Raw genomic sequence first — 22,472 nt, forward strand, 5'->3', positions numbered from 1 at the left:
CTACATTTAGCCATTGACTGAACCTTTATCCCTGAGCACAAACTGCAGTATAAAGATTAGTGTGCAACTTTCCCTATGGCTTCAGGGTGACATGTTTGGACAGAGGAGGAGAGTGGATTGGTCTTCCCTCTTTCCATTGGGAATATTTGGAAGCCTGGAAACCAAGGAGATGCTGGGTGTGATGGTAATGGCTAGGGAAACTGGAATTCAGAGCTCAACATGACATGGGGCGGAATTTACATTTGAGGAATAGATCTGGGAGCGTACAGTCAGCCATGGTCAGGGTGACCTAAGCCAGGGAGTGCCAAAACAAAACCCAACAAAAAACCCCTCTCTGGTTACCTCAGTGTCCTTCAGGGAAGGAAATCTGCTATCCTTACTTGGTCGGGCCTACACATGACTCCAGACCAGCCAGCTGAATAGGCTGAGCAGTAGCTTTCTCTCTCTCTCTCTCTCTCTCCTCCTGCCATCCAGGGGGTGGTGTGGGGGACATGGCAATAAATGTTGGCATTGCCAGTGATGCCCACATCCCACAGCGAGGGAATGTTAGCGGAAAAGGCTGGGTCTTAGAGAGGGAGAAGGTGAGGGGGAGCGAGGGTGAGAGAGAGAGACAGAGAGAAGGGGAGGGAGAGAGAGGGAGGGAGGGAGGGAGAAAAAGGGAGAGAGGGAAGGAGAGGGAGGGAGAGGGAAAGGGGGAAGAGTCAGAAGGATAGAGAGAGAGGGAGGGAGGGAGTGAGAGAGACATAGAGAGTTTGAGAGAGAGGGAGAGAGACGGGGAAAGAAGTGGGGGAGGGAGAGGAGAGAGAGAGGGAGAGAGAGGAAAGAGGGAGGGAGAAAGACAGAGAGAAGGGGGACAGAAATAGTGGGAGGGAGAGGAGAGATGGGGTGGGGGGAGGAAGGAGAGATGAGGTGGTGGGAGGAAGGAGGGCAGAGGGAGAGGTGAGAGAGGGAAAATGTAAGGAGAGAGAGGGGGAGGGAGTGGAGGAGACAGCGAGCTCGAGAGAGAATAGAGAGACAGTGAGAGCATGGGGCAATAGATGAAAGGGGAGAGAGCAAGGGGAGAGAGGAAGGGAGGGAGAGTGAGGGTGCGAGGGGAAGGGAGACGGAAGGGGAGAGAGTGAGACTGAGAGAGAGGGGAGGGTGCGTTGAGCTGGTGGGTGCTGGCAATTCTCTACAGGCCCAGGCTGATGAGCTTCAGTGTGTCCCCCTTGTGGGCGATGTAGAAGTAGGGGTAGATAGCCTCGGTGAAGGTGTCCTTGAAGGTGTACAGGTGGGACACGTCATCAGCGTTGTAGAAGGAGACCTGGCCCTCGCCGTAGTCCAGGAAGACCCCCAGCCTCCTCAGCTTGTTCTTGATCTGGAGCTCGATGGGGGGTGAGGTGAGGGCGGTGTAATCTCCATCCTGCAGGGCCAGGGCCCAAACCCCGGCCTGGGGCTCCGGTGTGAAGAACTTGCGGCTCTCCTGCCAGTGGAAGGGCGCGAAGCCCCTCTTCCTGGGCACCGAGGCTTTGGCGACACCGAGCTGCCAGACGGTGCTGTCGCCCACGTCCACCTCCCAGCTGTGCCTGCCCGAGGTGTAGCCCTCCGAGGCCAGGACGCTGAGCCAGCGGCTGAAACGCTCCGGGTTATCGGGAATGTCCTCCTGCTTCTCACCCACCTTCACCTCGGTGCCATCCCCCGACAGGATCAGGTGGGCATTGGCCGTCAGAGGGTCCAGGGTCAGGAGCGCCGGAACTGGAAAACACATGGGAGAGATAGAGAGAGAGAAATAGATATGGAGGGAGGGAGGGAGAGGGAGGAAGAGAGCGAGGGAGGGAGACTTCGGCACGGATGTCATCAGCATTTGAACCCACGCTGTGGCACGGTGGCACAGTGGTTAGCGCTGCTGCCTCATGGCGCCAGGGACCCAGGTTCAACCCCAGCCTCGGGCAACTGTCTGTGTGGAGTTTGCACGTTCTCCCCGTGTCTGCGTGGGTTTCCTCCGGGTGCTCCGGTTTCCTCCCACAGTCCAAAGATGTGCAGGTCAGGGTGGATTAGCCATGCTAAATTGCTCAGTGTGTTCAGGGATGTGCAGGTTAGGTGCGTTAGTCAGGGGTACATTTAGGATAATAGGGAAGCGGAATGGGTCTGGGCAGGATGGTCTTCGGAGAGTCGGTGTGGACTTATTGGGCTGAAGGGCCTGTTTCCACACTGCAGGGATTCTATATCCCAGAAAGAGAGCAGCCAACTCCCACTCCCCTGCTCCTTCCCCCAGAATCAGTCATTTATCCCGACTTTCCTCTCGCAAGTTACCATCATGAACATCCCATCGATCGGCCCTTCCAGGCTGCTCCGCCATTGTATACAATGAGGGCTGATCTCATCTCATCCTGACCCAGGTTTCCCGCCCTCCCTACCCCCTGCAAACGTAAATCTGACCCCGTCCGTGAATTGACTCAGTGTCTGGGCGATGTTGATTGCCACAGGTTCGTGGTCCTTGGAATGTCACCTTGTGCTGGTTTTAAAGCCCTCAGACGAATAGGACGGCCACTCGCACTAGACTGGCCCTTGGTCAGAGGTGTTGTCTGTTGTAGCAGACGTTAACTGACAGTGCGGCATTCCCTCAGTGAGGACCCTGTGACGGTGCGGCACTCCCTCAGTCCTGACCCTCTGACAGTGCGGCACTCCCTCAGTACTGACCCTCTGACAGGGTGGCACTCCCTCAGTACTGACCCTCGGACAGTGCGGCACTCCCTCAGTACTGACTCTCAGACAGTGCTGCACTCCCTCAGTTCTGACACTCTGACAGTGCGGCACTCCCTCAGTCCTGACCCTCTGACAGTGCGGCACTCCCTCAGTACTGACCCTCTGACAGTGCGGCACTCTCTCAGTACTGACACTCTGACAGTGCGGCACTCCCTCAGTCCTGACCCTCTGACAGTGCGGCACTCCCTCAGTAATGACCCTCTGACAGTGCGGCACTCCCTCAGTACTGACCCTCTGACAGTGCGGCACTCCCTCAGTACTGACCCTCTGACAGTGTGGCACTCCCTCAGTACTGACCCTCGGACAGTGCGGCACTCCCTCAGTCCTGACCCTCTGACAGTGCAGTACTCCCTCAGTTCTGACCCTCTGACAGTGTGGCACTCCCTCAGTACTGACGCTCTGACAGTGCGACACTCCCTCAGTACTGACCCTCTGACAGTGCGGCACTCCCTCAGTCCTGACCCTCTGACAGTGCAGTACTCCCTCAGTTCTGACCCTCTGACAGTGTGGCACTCCCTCAGTACTGACGCTCTGACAGTGCGACACTCCCTCAGTACTGACACTATGACAGTGCGACACTCCCTCAGTACTGACCCTCTGACAGTGTGGCACTCCCTCAGTACTGACACTCTGACAGTGCAGCGGTCCCTCAGTACTGACCCTCCGACAGTGCGGCACTCCCTCAGTACTGACACTCTGACAGTGTGGCACTCCCTCAGTACTGTCCCTCTGACAGTACGACACTCCCTCAGTACTGACCCTCTGACAGTGTGGCACTCCCTCAGTACTGACACTCCCTCAATACTGACCCTCTGACAGTGTGGCACTCCCTCAATACTGACACTCTGACAGTGCAGCGGTCCCTCAGTACTGACCCTCTGACAGTGCGGCACTCCCTCAGTAATGACCCTCTGACAGTGCGGCACTCCCTCAGTAATGACCCTCTGACAGTGCAGCACGCCCTGAGTCCTGACCCTCTGACAGTGCGGCACTCCCTCAGTACTGACCCTCTGACAGTGCGACACTCCCACAATACTGACCCTCTGACAGTGTGGCACTCCCTCAGTACTGACACTCTGACAGTGCAGCACTCTCTCAGTTCTGACCCTCTGACAGTGTGGCACTCCCTCAGTACTGACCCTCTGACAGTGCAGCGGTCCCTCAGTACTGACCATCTGACAGTGCGGCACTCCCTCAGTTCTGACCCTCTAACAGTGCGGCACTCCCTCAGTCCTGACCCTCTGACAGTGCAGTACTCCCTCAGTTCTGACCCTCTGACAGTGTGGCACTCCCTCAGTTCTGACCCTCTGACAGTGCAGTACTCCCTCAGTTCTGACCCTCTGACAGTATTGCACTCCCTCAGTACTGACCCTCTGACAGTGCAACACTCCCTCAGTTCTGACCCTCTGACAGTGCGACACTCCCACAGTACTGACCCTCTGACAGTGCGGCACTCCCTCAGTACTGACACTCTGACAGTGCGGCACTCGCTCAGTACTGACACTCTGACAGTGCAGCGGTCCCTCAGTAATGACCCTCTGACAGTGCGGCACTCCCACAGTACTGACCCTCTGACAGTGCGGCACTCCCTCAGTACTGACACTCTGACAGTGCAGCGGTCCCTCAGTAATGACCCTCTGACAGTGCGGCACTCCCTGAGTTCTGCCCGTATGACTGTGCGGCACTCCCTCAGTACTGACCCTCTGACAGTGCGGCACTTGCTCAGTAATGACCCTCTGACAGTGTGGCACTCCCTGAGTCCTGACCCTCTGACAGTGCGGCACTCCCTCAGTACTGACCCTCTGACTGTGCGACACTCCCTCAGTACTGACCCTCTGACAGTGTGGCACTCCCTCAGTACTGACCCTCTGACAGTGCAGCGGTCCCTCAGTAATGACCATCTGACAGTGTGGCACTCCCTCAGTACTGACCCTCTGACAGTGCGACACTCCCTCAGTTCTGACCCTCTGACAGTGTGGCACTCCCTCAGTACTGACCCTCTGACAGTGCGACACTGCCTCAGTACTGTCCCTCTGACAGTACGACACTCCCTCAGTACTGTCCTTCTGACAGTGCAGCGGTCACTCAGTACTGACCCTCTGACAGTGTGGCACTGCCTCAGTACTGACCCTCTGACAGTGCGGCACTCCCTCAGTACTGACACTCTGACAGTGCGGCACTCCCTCAGTAATGACCCTCTGACAGTGCGGCACTCCCTCAGTTCTGCCCCTCTGACTGTGCGGCACTCCCTCAGTACTGACCCTTTGACAGTGCAGCACTCCCTCAGTAATGACCCTTTGACAGTGTGGCACTCCCTCAGTAATGACCCTCTGACAGTGCAGCACTCCCTGAGTCCTGACCCTCTGACAGTGCGACACTCCCACAGTACTGACCCTCTGACAGTGTGGCACTCCCTCAGTACTGACCCTCTGACAGTGCAGCGGTCCCTCAGTAATGACCCTCTGACAGTGCGGCACTCCCTCAGTACTGACCCTCTGACAGTGCGGCACTCCCTCAGTTCTGCCCATCTGACTGTGCGGCACTCCTTCAGTACTGACCCTCTGACAGTGCGGCACTCCCTCAGTACTGACCCTCTGACAGTGCGGCACTCCCTCAGTACTGACCCTCTGACAGTGCGGCACTCCCTCAGTACTGACCCTCTGACAGTGCGGCACTGCCTCAGTACTGACCCTCTGACAGTGCGGCACTCCCTCAGTCTGACAATCTGACAGTGCGGCACTCCCTCAATACTGACCCTCTGACAGTGCGGCACTCCCTCAGTACTGACCCTCTGACAGTGCAGCACTCCCTCAGTACTTACCCTCTGACAGTGCAGCACTCCCTCAGTACTGACCCTCTGACAGTGCGGCACTCCCTCAGTACTGACCCTCTGACAGTGTGGCACTCCCTCAGTACTGACCCTCTGACAGTGCGGCACTCCCTCAGTACTGACCCCCTGACTGTGCGGCACTCCCTCAGTACTGACCCTCTGACAGTGCAGTGGTCCCTCAGTACTGACTGTCTGACAGTGCGGCACTGCCTCAGTACTGACCCTTCTGACAGTGCGGCACTCCCTCAGTTCTGACCCTCTGACAGTGCGACACTCCCACAGTACTGACCCTCTGACAGTGTGGCACTCCCTCAGTACTGACACTCTGACAGTGCAGCACTCTCTCAGTTCTGACCCTCTGACAGTGTGGCACTCCCTCAGTACTGACCCTCTGACAGTGCAGCGGTCCCTCAGTACTGACCATCTGACAGTGCGGCACTCCCTCAGTTCTGACCCTCTAACAGTGCGGCACTCCCTCAGTCCTGACCCTCTGACAGTGCAGTACTCCCTCAGTTCTGACCCTCTGACAGTGTGGCACTCCCTCAGTTCTGACCCTCTGACAGTGCAGTACTCCCTCAGTTCTGACCCTCTGACAGTATTGCACTCCCTCAGTACTGACCCTCTGACAGTGCAACACTCCCTCAGTACTGACCCTCTGACAGTGCGGCACTGCCTCAGTACTGACCCTCTGACAGTGCGGCACTCACTCAGTTCTGACCCTCTGACAGTGCGACACTCCCACAGTACTGACCCTCTGACAGTGCGGCACTCCCTCAGTACTGACACTCTGACAGTGCGGCACTCGCTCAGTACTGACACTCTGACAGTGCAGCGGTCCCTCAGTAATGACCCTCTGACAGTGCGGCACTCCCACAGTACTGACCCTCTGACAGTGCGGCACTCCCTCAGTACTGACACTCTGACAGTGCGGCACTCGCTCAGTACTGACACTCTGACAGTGCAGCGGTCCCTCAGTAATGACCCTCTGACAGTGCGGCACTCCCACAGTACTGACCCTCTGACAGTGCGGCACTCCCTCAGTACTGACACTCTGACAGTGCAGCAGTCCCTCAGTAATGACCCTCTGACAGTGCGGCACTCCCTGAGTTCTGCCCCTATGACTGTGCGGCACTCCCTCAGTACTGACCCTCTGACAGTGCGGCACTTGCTCAGTAATGACCCTCTGACAGTGTGGCACTCCCTGAGTCCTGACCCTCTGACAGTGCGGCACTCCCTCAGTACTGACCCTCTGACTGTGCGACACTCCCTCAGTACTGACCCTCTGACAGTGTGGCACTCCCTCAGTACTGACCCTCTGACAGTGCAGCGGTCCCTCAGTAATGACCATCTGACAGTGTGGCACTCCCTCAGTACTGACCCTCTGACAGTGCGACACTCCCTCAGTTCTGACCCTCTGACAGTGTGGCACTCCCTCAGTACTGACCCTCTGACAGTGCGACACTGCCTCAGTACTGTCCCTCTGACAGTACGACACTCCCTCAGTACTGTCCTTCTGACAGTGCAGCGGTCACTCAGTACTGACCCTCTGACAGTGCGGCACTGCCTCAGTACTGACCCTCTGACACTGCGGCACTCCCTCAGTACTGACACTCTGACAGTGCGGCACTCCCTCAGTAATGACCCTCTGACAGTGCGGCACTCCCTCAGTTCTGCCCCTCTGACTGTGCGGCACTCCCTCAGTACTGACCCTTTGACAGTGCAGCACTCCCTCAGTAATGACCCTTTGACAGTGTGGCACTCCCTCAGTACTGACCCTCTGACAGTGCAGCACTCCCTGAGTCCTGACCCTCTGACAGTGCGACACTCCCACAGTACTGACCCTCTGACAGTGTGGCACTCCCTCAGTACTGACCCTCTGACAGTGCAGCGGTCCCTCAGTAATGACCCTCTGACAGTGCGGCACTCCCTCAGTACTGACCCTCTGACAGTGCGGCACTCCCTCAGTTCTGCCCCTCGGACTGTGCGGCACTCCTTCAGTACTGACCCTCTGACAGTGCGGCACTCCCTCAGTACTGACCCTCTGACAGTGCGGCACTCCCTCAGTACTGACCCTCTGACAGTGCGGCACTGCCTCAGTACTGACCCTCTGACAGTGCGGCACTCCCTCAGTCTGACAATCTGACAGTGCGGCACTCCCTCAATACTGACCCTCTGACAGTGCGGCACTCCCTCAGTACTGATCCTCTGACAGTGCGGCACTCCCTCAGTCCTGACCCTCTGACAGTGCAGCACTCCCTCAGTACTTACCCTCTGACAGTGCAGCACTCCCTCAGTACTGACCCTCTGACAGTGCGGCACTCCCTCAGTACTGACCCTCTGACAGTGTGGCACTCCCTCAGTACTGACCCCCTGACTGTGCGGCACTCCCTCAGTACTGACCCTCTGACAGTGCAGTGGTCCCTCAGTACTGACTGTCTGACAGTGCGGCACTGCCTCAGTACTGACCCTTCTGACAGTGCGGCACTCCCTCAGTTCTGACCCTCTGACAGTGCGACACTCCCACAGTACTGACCCTCTGACACTGCGGCACTCCCTCAGTACTTACACTCTGACAGTGCAGCGGTCCCTCAGTACTGACCCTCTGACAGTGTGGCACTCCCTCAGTACTGACCCTCTGACAGTGCGGCACTCCCTCAGTACTGACCCCCTGACTGTGCGGCACTCCCTCAGTACTGACCCTCTGACAGTGCGGCACTCCCTCACTGCTGATCCTCTGACAGTGCGGCACTCCCTCAGTACTGACCTTCTGACAGTGCGGCACTCCCTCAGTGCTGATCCTCTGACAGTGTGGCACTCCCTCAGTGCTGATTCTCTGACAGTGCGGCACTCCCTCAGTACTGACCCTCTGACAGTGCGGCACTCCCTCAGTACTGACCGTCTGACAGTGCGACACTGCCTCAGTACTGACCCTTCTGACAGTGCGGCACTCCCTCAGTTCTGACCCTCTGACAGTGCGACACTCCCACAGTACTGACCCTCTGACACTGCGGCACTCCCTCAGTACTTACACTCTGACAGTGCAGCGGTCCCTCAGTACTGACCCTCTGACAGTGTGGCACTCCCTCAGTACTGACCCTCTGACAGTGCGACACTCCCTCAGTACTGACCCCCTGACTGTGCGGCACTCCCTCAGTACTGACCCTCTGACAGTGCGGCACTCCCTCACTGCTGATCCTCTGACAGTGCGGCACTCCCTCAGTACTGACCTTCTGACAGTGCGGCACTCCCTCAGTGCTGATCCTCTGACAGTGTGGCACTCCCTCAGTACTGACCTTCTGACAGTGCGGCACTCCCTAAGTACTGACCCTCTGACAGTGCGGCACTCCCTCAGTACTGACCCTCTGACAGTGCGGCGCTCCCTTAGTACTGACCGTCTGAGAGTGCTGCTGGGTAATGGATACCCTCTGCCTGTGTTAACCTCCTTGGCCCCTGCAGCCTGGCCCACTCACCGCAGCCTGCTGCTCGCCCTCTCCCGTGAGGCAGCCTTACCTGGTTCAATGTGTTTGAACATCCTCTTCCAAACGGCATACTGCAGAGGGACATTGAATCCTCCCTGGCTCAGATCTATTGGCAATTCCTTCGGCTTCCTCAACAAGTTTCCCGACCTGTCAGGAACAGCGAGATTACAGATTCACCGAGAATTGATTATTACCGGTCGAGGAGAAAGTGTAAGGACCATGTCATGCAATGGCTATAGCTCCAGTGGAGGTGCAAGACTATAGGGCCCTGAGGGCCATGTGCAAACGTCATTGAAAGAGACATGACAGGGTTAGTGAGTGGGTAACAGTGCAGGAATTAGCTGGGCTTTATTAGTAAGGACATATTCTGGATTAGTGGTGCTGGAAGAGCACAGCAGTTCAGGCAGCATCCAAGGAGCTTCGAAATCGACGTTTCAGGCAAAAGCCCTTAGTAAGGACAGTTTACTAGAGCTCGGAGGTGGTGTTGAACTCGTGTTAAGACCGGCCTAGAGTTTTTGATGGTACTCTTGATGGACTTCAGGATGGATGTGAAGGCACTGGAGAGATTTAAGAGAGGAGGTTTCAGAGCATGAGATGCCAGCATTAGTGAGTGAAGAAATCTTAAACTCTTTGCAAACAGCTGATTTTGGTTTGTGGTTCCCATTTGGCTGCAATCTCACATTTCTGTTCTAAACTTCCCAACATTGGACAGGGTTTTATAAGGTCACTACTGGAAGACCAGTTAACGTTGAGCAAAGCTACTCTTTGGTGGCTGGGATGAGTCAGCACTTTTTTTTAGGGAGCGCATATAACCAGGCATCTCTGTGTGACTTAGCACAGAGCCTGGCTTTGAACAGAGTGCTGGGAGTTTCGAGATTGGGCAGGGGTGTGGAGTGATTAGGGGAAGGAAGTGCACCTCTGCTTGTGCTGCCAAATTTTTCACCCTTGATTAATCGGTTCCCGCTGCCTGGTGGGTGCAGGGAGCATTCCTGATGAAGGGCTTTTGCCTGAAACGTCGATTTTCCTGCTCCTCGGATGTTGCCTGACCTGCTGTGCTTTTTCCAACACCACTCTAACCTTGACTCTACCGCTTGATTACCTCATCTGCCCCTGGGTATTCCTTGCCCCCTAACCTTTATTTTAAAATTCTCTCTCTCTCTCTCCCTAGTTGTGAGCCTGGCTTGAACATCAAGTGGGGTTTAGGTGTAGACTATCCAAGGTTCAGACTAATGGTTAAAAGGTTTGACGTACTACAACGGCGCAGTTGATAAACAAGGAAACCAAACAAATAAACTGATTAAGGAGTTAGTAAAACACAGCCAGGATGCCAGGACAGGTTATGTGTCACGGCTACGGTATGTGGGAGTTCCTGGATGCCAGTACAGATGCCCCTTGGACAAACACATTTGCGGCTTAAGTGTTAAGGGTTAGGGGAGGTTTGGCTCAGAGTTAATGAGTTGGAGGTGGACATGCAGAGACTGAGACACATCAGGGAGAGGGCAAGTTACCCACTTGCTTTATACCAGAAGGCAGTCACACCCTTCGGGTAGGGTTTGATCAGCCTTTGCAGTGGTTTAGTAATTTTCTGGCTCTCTGGGGTGGTGGTGGGGAGCTGTAGGGTGGATGAGCAAACTGAGCATTGCTCCGGTGCAGATGAGCCATTCAAGTACGGGGAGCAACCAGGAATATCGCGGTTGTGGAGGAGAGTGAGTGGGAATGCCCCCATTTCTTTGCAGAAAGGCATGAGTCTAGATGACTCTGTTGCCTGTCCAGAGCCAGGACTCAGGACATCTCCTTATGGCCAGCAAGGAACTTGCAATGGCAGTCACGGTTCATGGAGCTGCTGACAACATACCTCGAACTAGGGAAAAGGTTAATGTGATGAGTTGGCACTGAATTAAGAAACAGAACCTCAGAGATGATCATCTCTGAGTTATGTGCAAATAAATTTAGAGAATTTAATACGTGGCTCTAAGACTGGGTGTAGGAGAAGAGGTTCAAGATTAGAGTGGTGTTGGAAAAGCACAGTAGGTCAGGCAAAAGCCCTTCATCAGGAAACATCTTGCTCCCCGGATGCTGCCTGACCTGCTGTGCTTTTCCAGCACCACTCTAATCTTGACTCTGATCTCCAGCATCTGGAGTACCCACTTTCACTTTAGAAGAGACCTTTAGTTCAAGGGCACCAGAACCAATACTAGGGAATGTGAGATCTGAACCTTTGGATAGTCTACACCTAACCCCCACCTGGTGTTCAAGCAAGGCTCACAACTAGAGAGGGAGAGAGAGAGAGAGAGAGAGAGAGAGAATATTTTAAAATAAAGGTTGGGGGCAAGGAATACCCTTGGGGCAGATGAGGTGAGCAAGCGGTAGAGTCAAGGTTAGAGTGGTGTTGGAAAAGCACAGCAGGCCAGGCAGCATCCGAGGAGCAGGAGAATTGATGTTTCAGGCAAAAGCCCTTCATCAGGAATGCTCCCCGGATGCTGCCTGAGCTGCTGTGTCTTTTCCAGCACCCCTATCTTGACTCTAATCTCCAGCTTCTGCAGTCCTCACTTTCGCCTGATCAAGCATTGGAGGCCAGGCGATAGAGAAAGATGGGTAATGATAGACCGTGACAGGGATGGATAGGGAGCAATAATCAGAGAATGTGTCAGCAAATAAGGCTAACCAACAACGAGATAAAAAGAACGGCCCTCTATTTGAGTGTATGTAGCATTAAAATCAAAGCGCATGTACTGAATGGAGAATGTCCATAAATAACTGCAATAAGTGAGTGTGATCTGATAGTTATTACAGAGATACAGCTACAGGATGACACGGATAGGGACCTGAATTTTGAAAGCTGGAGTATATTTAGGAAGGACAGGAGGCTAGGAAAAAGGGGTGTTTTTTTAAATGAATGATGGTATTAGCACATTAGAGAGTTAGGGAAAGCAGGATGTGGAAACAGTTCGGTTAGAGACGAGAAATAACAGAGTGAGAAGTCACTGACAGAACGGTGTGCTGGACTCCTATTGGTAACCACCCAGCAGGTGCAGCATAAACTGGATCTTATCAGAAAGATTTTAATCTGGAAAGTCAGGCAGGTGAAAGAAGGAGCTCAGCTAAAGTTTCTGGATAGTTTCTTGGAACAGCACATTCTGGGTCCCATCAGAGAGCAAGCTAGACTAAACCTGGCATTGTGCACTGAGATAGAATTAATTAATGATCTCCCTGGGCAGCAGCGATCACAACACCCTTTATTTACTTATGCACAGTCCACTTAAAGTCAGTCCCGGAAGTGAGGAGATTCTGAATCCACTGTTTATTCAGTTTTTTTCTATCCCCCGCACTACCACTGTGCAGCGGGAGTTATTAATCCAATTGAATTTTAAAGTGAATCTGAGGGAGAGAAGACTGAGTCCAATGCCAGCATTTTAAACTGAATTAAGGGCAATTAAGAGGGCAGGGGAGCAGAGTTAGATAAGGTGAGCTTGTAAACTATGTTAAAGGATAACTGAATAGAGATACAATGTTACGTATTTGAGGGGATACAGAATACACAAAATAGAAACATTCCAATGAGTAATGACAATCCCAGAAATGGACCCATTATCCATGTTTAAATTAAAAAAAAAACATTAAAGAGAGAAAGCACCTAAGTGCACAAAGACAGATCAGACATTTGGACAGAATATGATCAAAACAGAAATAATGATGAAAAGATTAATAAGAAGGAAAAAATAGTGAGAGAAAGCTAGATAAACATATAAAGCAGGCAGTGAGCGTTTCTATGAATATGCTGTATAAAGGTAAAAGAATGACTTTTGGTGGTTGACAAAGTAATTTGGGGGAATTAATGGAAACAAAGAGTTGCGAGATAAATTGAACATGTATTTTGTCTTCACCTTCACTGGAAATAACACAAGCTACATTCTGGAAGCTGCAGGAAATGGAATAGAGGGAGGGATCTAGGAAAATGATAAGCACCGGGTCAGTGAGACTGAACAAACATTTGGAGCTGCAGACTGATAAATTCCTCAGTCCCAAAGGAATTCATTCTCGGACCTTAAAACTCTTTAGTCAGCTAATTGATGCATCTAATTTTCTAAAATGCCTGAAAGGGCCATAACCAGGTCCAGGCAGCAGGCCATGGAAGGGGGTCGTTAGGGCCGACTGCCTGCCCCTCTTCTGCGGTTATGTCAGAGCCCGGGTGTCTCTGGAGAAGGAGCACGTGGTGTCCACCAGCACCCTGGAGTTGTTCAGGGAGAGGTGGGCACCGCAGGGAGTGGAGTGTATTATTTCCCCCTCTAATTTGATTTAATCCCTGCCCTTCCCTTCTCTATTTGATCATGTAGCATTGCCCTTTCTCTCTCGAGAAGGGCACTGCTTGTCACTGGTCGCTCGACTGTATCCTTTCTTCCTGGTGGTGGAATACAAATAAAGAATTACAGGCTTGTTGTACCTCACTGTGTCCGACACCTGCACACACATAACATGGGCCCTGGGGAAAAATAAGCACTACCGCTGTTAGGCCTTAGTGTGGGGGGAAATGTTTAAAAAAGGTGAAAAAAAAATGCCTGAGAGGCATCATTAGATTAGAACACACTGAATGTAACTCCTTTATTTAAAAAGGGAGGGAGATACCAAACAGGAAACTCCAGGCCATATGTGTTGTAGTGAGAATGTTAGAAGCCATTTTGAAGGACATTACATTACAGCCTATATTAGAATTCAATACACCATAGTTTTTCAAAGGGAAATCAGGTTGAACAAATTCATTGGAGTGCTTTGAAGAAATAACTTGCGCAGTGGGTAAAGGGGAAGCAGTGAGTGTTTTAGATATCCATAAGGCTTATGGTAACGTGCCACCTTAAAGGTTATTGTGGAAAATAAAGGTTTGTGGTATGGAGAGTAACATCGATAGAAACTTGGCTGGCTAATAACAGTAAGTATAAGGCAAGTCATTTCCTGCTTGGGAAGATGTGATGTGTGGTGTGTCACATGGAGAGGTGTTGGAGCCTGAATGTTTTAACCATTTTTATAAATGAAGCGTACCAAAGGTATGGTTGCTAAATTTTCAAATCACATAAAGTTAGGCAGAAAAATAAGCTGTGATGATGACAGAGGGAGGCTAAGTAAGAATCTAAATTGGTTCAGCGAGTATGCAAAGGCCTGGCGAATGGGGTATAATGTGGAAAGACGTGAAATTGCCCATTTAGTGTGAAGAAGCAGCGAGAGTCTGCAGAGCTCTGAGATGCAGAGGGATCTGGGTGAGCCAGGGCATGAATTGCAAAAGGCTAGTGTGCAGGTCCAGCAAGCAATGAGTTCTGCTTGAAACCAAGACTGTGTTGTAAACAGCACAAAGGGACTGTTGCCAGGAAAGAATGGAACAGCAGAAAAGGACACACACAGCGAGAGGTCACTCACTTGTCAAAAATCGCACCGATGTTCTAAAATACAAAGAAAGGGGGGAATGTCAGCACAAAACAGTGGCAGTGACGGGCAACCAAACTCAAAGCTGAACAGCATTCAATGCTTCATATTTATTCGTGATCAGGGTAACAGAGTCATACAGCACGGAAACAGACCCTTCGGTTCAACTGGTCTACACCGACAATGCTGTTAAACTGAACCAGTCCCACCTGCCTGCTCCTGGCCCACATCCCTCCATGTCCTTGCTATTGATGTACTTATCTGAATGTTTATTCGACATTGTAACTCTACTTGCAACCACTCCATCCTTAGCAAGTTCATTCCAAACACTCTGTATAAAAAGGTTGCCCCTCATGTCTCTCTCCTCTCACCTTAAAAATGTGCCCCCTGGGTTTGAACTCCCCCTCTCCAGGGCAAAGACCCTTGGCAGAACTGAAAATGTGTTGCAGGAAAAGCGCAGCAGGTCAGGCAGCATCCAAGGAGCAGGAGAATCGACGTTTCGGGCATGAGCCCTTCTTCAGGAATCCTTGGATGCTGCCTGACCTGCTGTGCTTTTCCAGCAACACATTTTCAGCTCTGATCTCCAGCATCTGCAGTCCTCACTTTCTCCTAAAAGACCCTTGGCAGGCCACCTTATCCATGCCTCGCATGATTTCACAAACCTCTGTAAGGTCACCCCTCAACCTCCTAAACTCCAGTGAAAAAACTCCCAGTCTTTTTCTACCTCTCAAACTCTCCATTCCTGGCAATATCCTGGTAAATCTTTTCTGACCCCTTCCCAATTTAATAATATCCTTCCTAGGACAGGACGACCAGAACTGGACACAGTACTCTAGAAGAGGCCTCACCAACGTCCTGTACAAACTCAATGTGATGTCCCAACTCCAATACTCCAAGGCCTGAACAATGAAGGCAAGCATGCTAAACATCTTCTTCAACTACTCTGTCTCCCAGTGGTGCAAGGTGGAAGGATTATGTGCCTGAACTCCTAAGTCTCCCTGTTCCATAACACTACCCAGGGCCCTACCATTAATGATCTAAGTCCTGTCCTTGTCTCTATTACCAAAATGCAATACCTCACTGTACTCAAATTAAGTGCTTAATGTCTGTAACCCAGTGGACTGTAGATTAACTGGACTGGTGCTGAGATTTCAATGGTTAAATTGTAAGGAGAGCTGACACATACTAAGGCTGTTGCCTCTGGAATTTTAAAGGTTAAATGGCAACATGGAAAAGAGGAGCAAGTGTAGGCCATTTGGACGATCAAGCCTGCATTCAGTATGATCATGACTGATTTTCCATCTGAAGGCCATATTTCCACTCTCTCTCCCCATATAGCCTTGACACATTTCAGAATCATACAATCATACACCACAGAAGAGGCCCTTCGACCTCTCAAGCCTCTAACCACCAAAAAAACACTACTACCTACACTGGTCCCACTTACCCACACTAGGCCATTGGCCTTCAACACTAAGACAGTTCAAGTATTCACCTTCTAAAGGTTGTGAGGTCTCCTGCCTTAACTATCCCCCTTCGGTAGTGCACTCCAGGCCCCCATTCCCCTCTGAGTGTAAGAACATTTCTCAAAATCGCCTCTAGGCCTCCTGCCTTCCACTTTAAATCTATTCCCCCTTGCTGTTGACCCTTCAGCTAAGGGGAACAGCTGATATCTATATCACCCTGTTCATGTTCCTCACAATTGTGTGCACCTCTCTGAGGTCCCCACCCACCCTTCTTGGCTCCAAAAGAAACATCCCAAGTTTATCCAGCTTCCCTTTAGAGATGGAATGCTCCCTCCCAAGCCATATGTGTTGACAAATGTATTTCGTTCTTAACTATATTCTGTGGCTTGGCCTCCACAGCCCTGGGTGTGAGAGAATTCCACACAGGTTTACAGGTTGATAGGATTGAAGTACTTAAGCTCCTAAGGGACGCAGTTGGTGGATGGAAGTCTGGGTTCCCGGGGCCCAGTTGAAATATTAGAAACAGATTTCTCAGGTCAGAGGTTAATGACCACCACTGCACACCAAAGGGTGCAGGAGGTCAGACCTCATTTCTGCAAACAGCAACTGAAGCTACATCATGGGTATGTGAATTGGAAGGGTTTGGAGGGATATGGGCCGCGTGCTGGAAGATGGGACTAGATTGGGTTGGGATATCTGGTCGGCATGGACGGGTTGGACCGAAGGGTCGGTTTCCAAGCTGTACATCACTATGACTCTATGACTCTAAGTATCTGTCAGAAATCCAGAAGGTTCTCTTAGTTGATTTGTTCGCTGGATGTGAGCCAACATTTATTATTCATCTCGAATCGCCTAAAGCTCAGTCAATAGTCAACCACATTGACTGTGGGCCTGAAGACACATGGAGACCAGGTCGGGTAAGGATGGCAGATCTGGTTTTCTGAAAGGGGTGTTAGTGAACCAGATGGGTTTTTACAACAATGGTTACACAGTCACCATCAGGGCCAGCTCTTTTATTCCGGATTTTTGCTAAATTCACATTTTAATCATCTTTCAGAGTGGGATTCAAACACAGAACATTGGTCAAGGTGGGGGATGGGGTGCTGAATGAAACGTTCAATGGCATTGCCACTGCCTTGTCTCTGTGTTGTATCACAGGGTAAATGGCACAGAGAGAGGTGCCATTCATATTCCACACAAGATGCCTCTCGAATTTCCTCATCCATCATGGCCCTCCGTCAACTGCTTGTGTAGCTTCTCCTTAAATCGGAAAGGGGTTCAGGACAACCGATGGGGTGGTGAGTTTGGGATTTTGGGGTCCCGAGCCTCAGTGGCCACCCCAGGGCTCTGATGGAGTTACAACTGCGAGCTACACTGACAGGGAAACCCTCGAACCTGGGCTGGAAGGCCATCAGTCTCGCATGCATTTCCACACCCCCTCCACCCCCTCACATTTGGAGTCGCAACAATTGCCACCTCTGGGACGCACTGCCTGATCCCCTCTGGGACGCACTGCCTGATGCCCTCTGGGACGCACTGCCTGATGCCCTCTGGGACGCACTGCCTGATGCCCTCTGGGACGCACTGCCTGATGCCCTCTGGGACGCACTGCCTGATCCCCTCTGGGACGCACTGCCTGATGCCCTCTGGGACGCACTGCCTGATGCCCTCTGGGAAGCACTGCCTGATCCCCTCTGGGACGCACTGCCTTTTGTGATTCTACACTGCCCACTTCATCCTGCGGGGGTGAATTTCACCTGCTTAACACCGACTGGATAAAGAGATTCTTCCCAAATTCCCCATTCGATTTCCTGCCTTATATTGACAGACTGTAGTTCCCCCAATGAGAGAAAACATTCTCTCTCGCCACCTGAATCCCAAATCTTTCAGAATTTCAGTCACATCTGTTAGGTCATCCCTCAGTCTTCACTTTTGCAAGTCCGAGTTGATCCAGCAACACAGTCCTTTCCCAATGTTTATACTATTATGGACAGGGCCAGAGCCACCCGCATCCCCCCCCCCTCCCCCCACCAAAAAACATTTCCAGACTCACACTTTGTTCATTGTTTTAACCCGGTGTAATGCGGATATTCCAGGAGGGATGCAGCTGCTAAAACCACTTTGTTTTAAACAAAACAGAATTTATTTACAGAATAGGTTAAACTACCCAAAGAACCCAGCAGATTAGCGCAGCAGGTCAGGCAGCATCCAAGGAGCAGGAGAATCGACGTTTCGGGCATGAGCCCTTCTCCCTGAAGGGCTCATACCCAAAAAGTCGATTCTCCTGTTCCCTGGATGCTGCCTGACCTGCTGCGCTTCTCCAGCAACACATTTTCAGCTCTGATCTCCAGCATCTGCAGTCCTCACTTTCTCCTCCAGCCCAGCAGATTACCCCACCTTAATGATGCTGCTCCCAACAATCCCCATAAACACACCTCCGCACAAAAGGTAAGATCAAACCCAGGGTCTTACAGGAGAGAGGGCAGAGAGAGAGAGAGAGAGAGGACCAGCCTGGATCTGCCTCTCAAGGTCCAGCAGCCTTAAAACTGCCTGACTGCTTTCAGTGAATAGCCATGCTGCTAAAGGTCAAATCAAATCAGGGAAAAGCTGAGCTGGGAGAACTGGCCGCTGCCCTTTCACTGTACAAGAGTTTTTTTTTTAAACTTGAAAGCCTTTTGCCTGAGGCAGTATCTGTTAGCTATAATCAAACTGGTCCTAAAACCCATCCAAGCCCAGACATTTCAGGACCTGTGCATTTATGACCTCCTGAGGGAAAAAAAATCCCAAGGACAACATAGTCTTGTTAAAGGAACAGCATCATCAACATGTCAACACATTTTCGGTATCATCTTTGTAAATCTTCTCTTCACCTGAGCCTCCTTGTCCTTTTTTAATAATATTGAGACAGAACTATACACACCAAGTGCTGGCTCTGCTCCTATCTGCACCATCAGTTCCCTGGATCCCATAACAACACTGGCCAAGGCTTGATACACGTTCAGTGCAAGCTCTCGATGGCCCCTTTAGAAATAAGGGGTGGCACTTGACTTGATTCAGTAAAAAGAAGTTCTGATGGTTAACTGCCAATCATCAGTAACTGGTGCATTCTTCAAGCTAGTGTCTTAACTAACCGAAGAATTAGTGTTCTCCTCTCATATAGCAAAAATTACTTGTTATATATAGCACATAAACAAACGTTATGGCCCATCTAGCCAATGCTACCCCCCCTCCCCCCCCCCGCCCCACACACACACCTAAATTCATCATCGCTGTCAATGTATCTTTAATATCTATTCATGGGAGATGGGCATCACTGGCTATGCCAGCATTTATTTCCCAAGGGGGCAGTTAAGCGTCAATCATGTTGCTGTGGGTCTGGAGTCACATGTTGGCCAGACCAGAGAAGGAGGGCAGATTTCCTTCCCTAAAGAGCATGAATGAACCACACGGGTCGCGACGCAATCTGCACTAGTTACCACTAGCTTCAAATGTTGGCTCCCCCTTTTGCAAAATGCCCTGATGAGTCACACGCTTTGTGAAATTGTGCCTATTCTTAAAATGAAGAGGCCCGTCTCCTCACCTTAAGCAAGGGGATATCTTCCTGCGGTAATTTCTTTTTAATATCCGAGATTAAGTGCTCGACGGTGACAGGGTTCCCTCCACTTTGAGTGGCGCTTTCTTCCAGCTGCTGCAGAAAATGCTCCTCTTGCATCTCGACCTGTCCCTTGATGGTGCCTTCCTCCTTCTCCAGAAACTTCCGCAGGTCGTTGAAAGCTTTTTCGATCTTTTCCCGGACGGCGTCTCCTTGATTCTGGGCGAAGGAACGCACGTCAGTACCACACAAAGACGAACCGGCCTTTGGGAACACCTCTCCCACCTCTCCCCCCACCAGCACCTTTTCCCATTGAGAGAGCTGAACCGGTGACCTCTACCTCCTGTCACCAGCAGGGGGCGGAGGAAGTCACCCAGCCGCTGTCCAGAGGAAGGGCAGGGGGATATGAGAGACAGCAGTTAGCTCTCCACCCAGGTCACAACGCACGTATTGCACCGTCACAGTCTCATAGCTGCTGGTGGGACCACACTGTGCAGAAAGTGGCTGCATAAATGCTTGGAAGGAGACAGTGGCACCGTGGAAACGTCACTGGAACAGCAGCTAGTTGAATTTAAATTGCATCAATAAGTCTGGAATTATGAACAAGTTGCAGTGACAGCATGTAGCATGGATTATTGGTTCACTAATCAGGGAGAGGATTCTGTTGCCCTTACCTGGTCTGGCCGATGTGTAAGGAGCTGGAGTAGGCCATTCAGCCCATCTGCTATTGAACACGGTCAGGGCTCATCTCATCTCAGCCTCAACTCGACTTTCCTGCCCGCTCCCCACAATTCTTGAAGCCACTGCTGATTAACTTTCTATTTCCTGCTCCTGAGATAGAGAATTCCACAGGTTCATGACCCTTTGAGAGACACAATTCTGCCTCATCTCTGTTTTAAATCCCCTAAAGCTATGACCTCGGGTTCTAGAATGGCAGCTGCTACTACGACCAAGACGTTGACCATGTTGCTGTGGGTCTGGAGTCATATGTTGGCCAGACCAGAGAAGGAGGGCAGATTTCCTTCGCTAAAGAGCATGAATGAACCACACGGGTCGCGACGCAATCTGCACTAGTTACCACTAGCTTCAAATGTTGGCTCCCCCTTTTGCAAAATGCCCTGATGAGTCACACGCTTTGTGAAATTGTGCCTCTTCTTAAAATGAAGAGGCCCGTCTCCTTACCTTCTACGCCAATCTCCAGTCACCTGGTATCATGGCCAAGTGCTGGCTCGGCTCCTATCTGCAACATCAGCTCCCTGGATCCCATACCAACGCCGGCCAGTGATTTTATGGGCGTATTGTGGAGACAGTCAATAGGCAGACCACATACTTCCGGAAAGATGACGACTCCAATAGAAATCGTGAGTCGACAGGCAGGAGGCTGGAAGAACACAGCAGGCCAGGCAGCATCAGGAGGGGGAGAAGTCGACATTTCGGGTGTAACCCTTCTTCAGGGGTGGAACAGACTCAAAGGGCCAAATGGCCTACACTCGCTCCTATTTCCTGTTTAGATGTAAAATTTGCAGCTTGATTTTACCTTATCGAGATCTCCCGCAATTCATTTTAATATGTATGGTGGAGGGGTCAGGGTAGCTCACTGTTTATCAAGGTCCTGAGCTTCTCCACCTCCTGACACTGCCTGGCTTGCTGTGTTCTTCCAGCCTCCTGCCTGTCCACTTTGGACCTGCTGTTTTTATTTTTTGCCTCTCCAGTAGAAATCGGGATCGGCCGAAGCGGTTTTTCAGGAAATTACATTTTGTCTTCTGGAGCACGAGCCGACACATATCGCAAAATGAAAGCATTCCAGCAGGAACCACAGATACCAATGTTGTGGGCTCAACGGTGTTGTGAGGCTCCTCTCACCGAATCTCCCCAAGACGAGGGACGGACAGTAAATGCTGGCGAGTCGGGTGCGCCCAGGAGTAAATTTAAAAAAAAACGCACACAGGCAGAGCAGAGGGGAACATAATTCCGGAGAGCTATAAGACAATAAGACAGAGTAAGGCCATTCGGCCCATTGAGTCCACTCTGCCATTCAATCACGGCTGATGGGCATTTCAATGCCACTTACCCAATTCACACCGATCAGGTACCACAACCTGCAATGTGTCATCATTAGATTGGAGCTGTCTCCCTCAGGGGAGTACACCAGCATTGACTCACTGCTACTGAGACTTTATAAAGCCCCGTTTACAATACTGTGTCCAGTTTTGGGCCCCACACCTCAGGAAGGATCTACTGGCATAGAAGCGTGTCCAGGGGAGATTCACACGGATTAACCCAGCGAATGGTAGGTTTAACATATAATTGAACAGCTGAGGATCCTGGGATTGTATACATTACAGTTCAAAAGGTTGAGGGGAGATCTAATAGAAACTTACAGGATAATGCATGGTTTGGAAAGGGTGGATGCTGGGAATTTGTTTCCGTTAGGTGGGGAGACTAGGACCATGGGCACAGCCTCAGAATTAGAGGGGGTCAATTTAGAATGGAAATGAGGAGACATTTCTTCAGCCAGAGAGTGGTGGGCCTGAGGAATTCATTGCCACGGAGCACAGTGGAGGCCGGGACGTTAAATGTCTTCAAGGCAGAGAATGACAAATTCTTGATCTCACAAGGAATTAAGGGAATACAGGGAGAGTGCGGGTAAATGGCGTTGAAATGTCCATCAGCCATGATTGAATGGCGGAGTGGACTCGATGGGCCGAATGGCCTTACTTCCACTCCTATGTCTTATGGTCTTACAGTCCGCCCGATAGCTCTCTGGAATTACATTCCTGTTTACTTTACATGAGAAATATAACTTGAGGACCGAGGGTAGACCTTATAGGATTGTTATGAGGAGAAATTTCTTCACCCAGAGAGTGGAATTCACTTCTACAGAAAACACTTGAGGCCAAGAAAGAATTGGATATAGCACTTAGGGTTAAAGGAGTCAAAGGAGAAGC

General features: G+C 51.3%; 1 protein-coding gene across 1 annotated transcript; it reads right to left on the bottom strand.

Moving 5' to 3' along the window:
* Nucleotides 1-954: 954 nt before the first annotated feature.
* LOC148140677 (E3 ubiquitin-protein ligase TRIM39-like) lies at nucleotides 955-21,637 on the bottom strand. Its single transcript, XM_087978993.1, has 5 exons — nucleotides 21,596-21,637; nucleotides 19,513-19,743; nucleotides 14,461-14,483; nucleotides 9,086-9,201; nucleotides 955-1,734 (listed from the first exon to the last, which is right to left on the bottom strand). The coding sequence occupies exons 1-5, from the start codon at nucleotides 21,635-21,637 to the stop codon at nucleotides 1,172-1,174; spliced, it is 975 nt and encodes a 324-aa protein (XP_087835119.1). The 3' UTR covers nucleotides 955-1,171.
* Between the last annotated feature and the right edge of the window lie 835 nt (nucleotides 21,638-22,472).

This window comes from Chiloscyllium plagiosum, unplaced genomic scaffold (genome assembly GCF_037043375.1).
Source record: "Chiloscyllium plagiosum isolate Xiang-an unplaced genomic scaffold, Cpla_swu_hap1 HiC_scaffold_35, whole genome shotgun sequence".
In the NCBI taxonomy this organism is placed as follows: domain Eukaryota; kingdom Metazoa; phylum Chordata; class Chondrichthyes; order Orectolobiformes; family Hemiscylliidae; genus Chiloscyllium; species Chiloscyllium plagiosum.

Bases quoted from the DNA above. Each gene is read 5' to 3' on its own strand.
- LOC148140677 (XM_087978993.1), bottom strand. From the start codon at position 21,637: ATGACACATTGCAGGTTGTGGTACCTGATCGGTGTGAATTGG. The intron at 9,202-14,460 runs GTGAGTGACCTC...TGTTCCTGACAG, and splicing joins ATCGGTGCGATTTTTGACAA to GTCGGGAAACTTGTTGAGGA. The intron at 1,735-9,085 runs GTAAGGCTGCCT...TGTGTTTTCCAG, and splicing joins GTTCAAACACATTGAACCAG to TTCCGGCGCTCCTGACCCTG.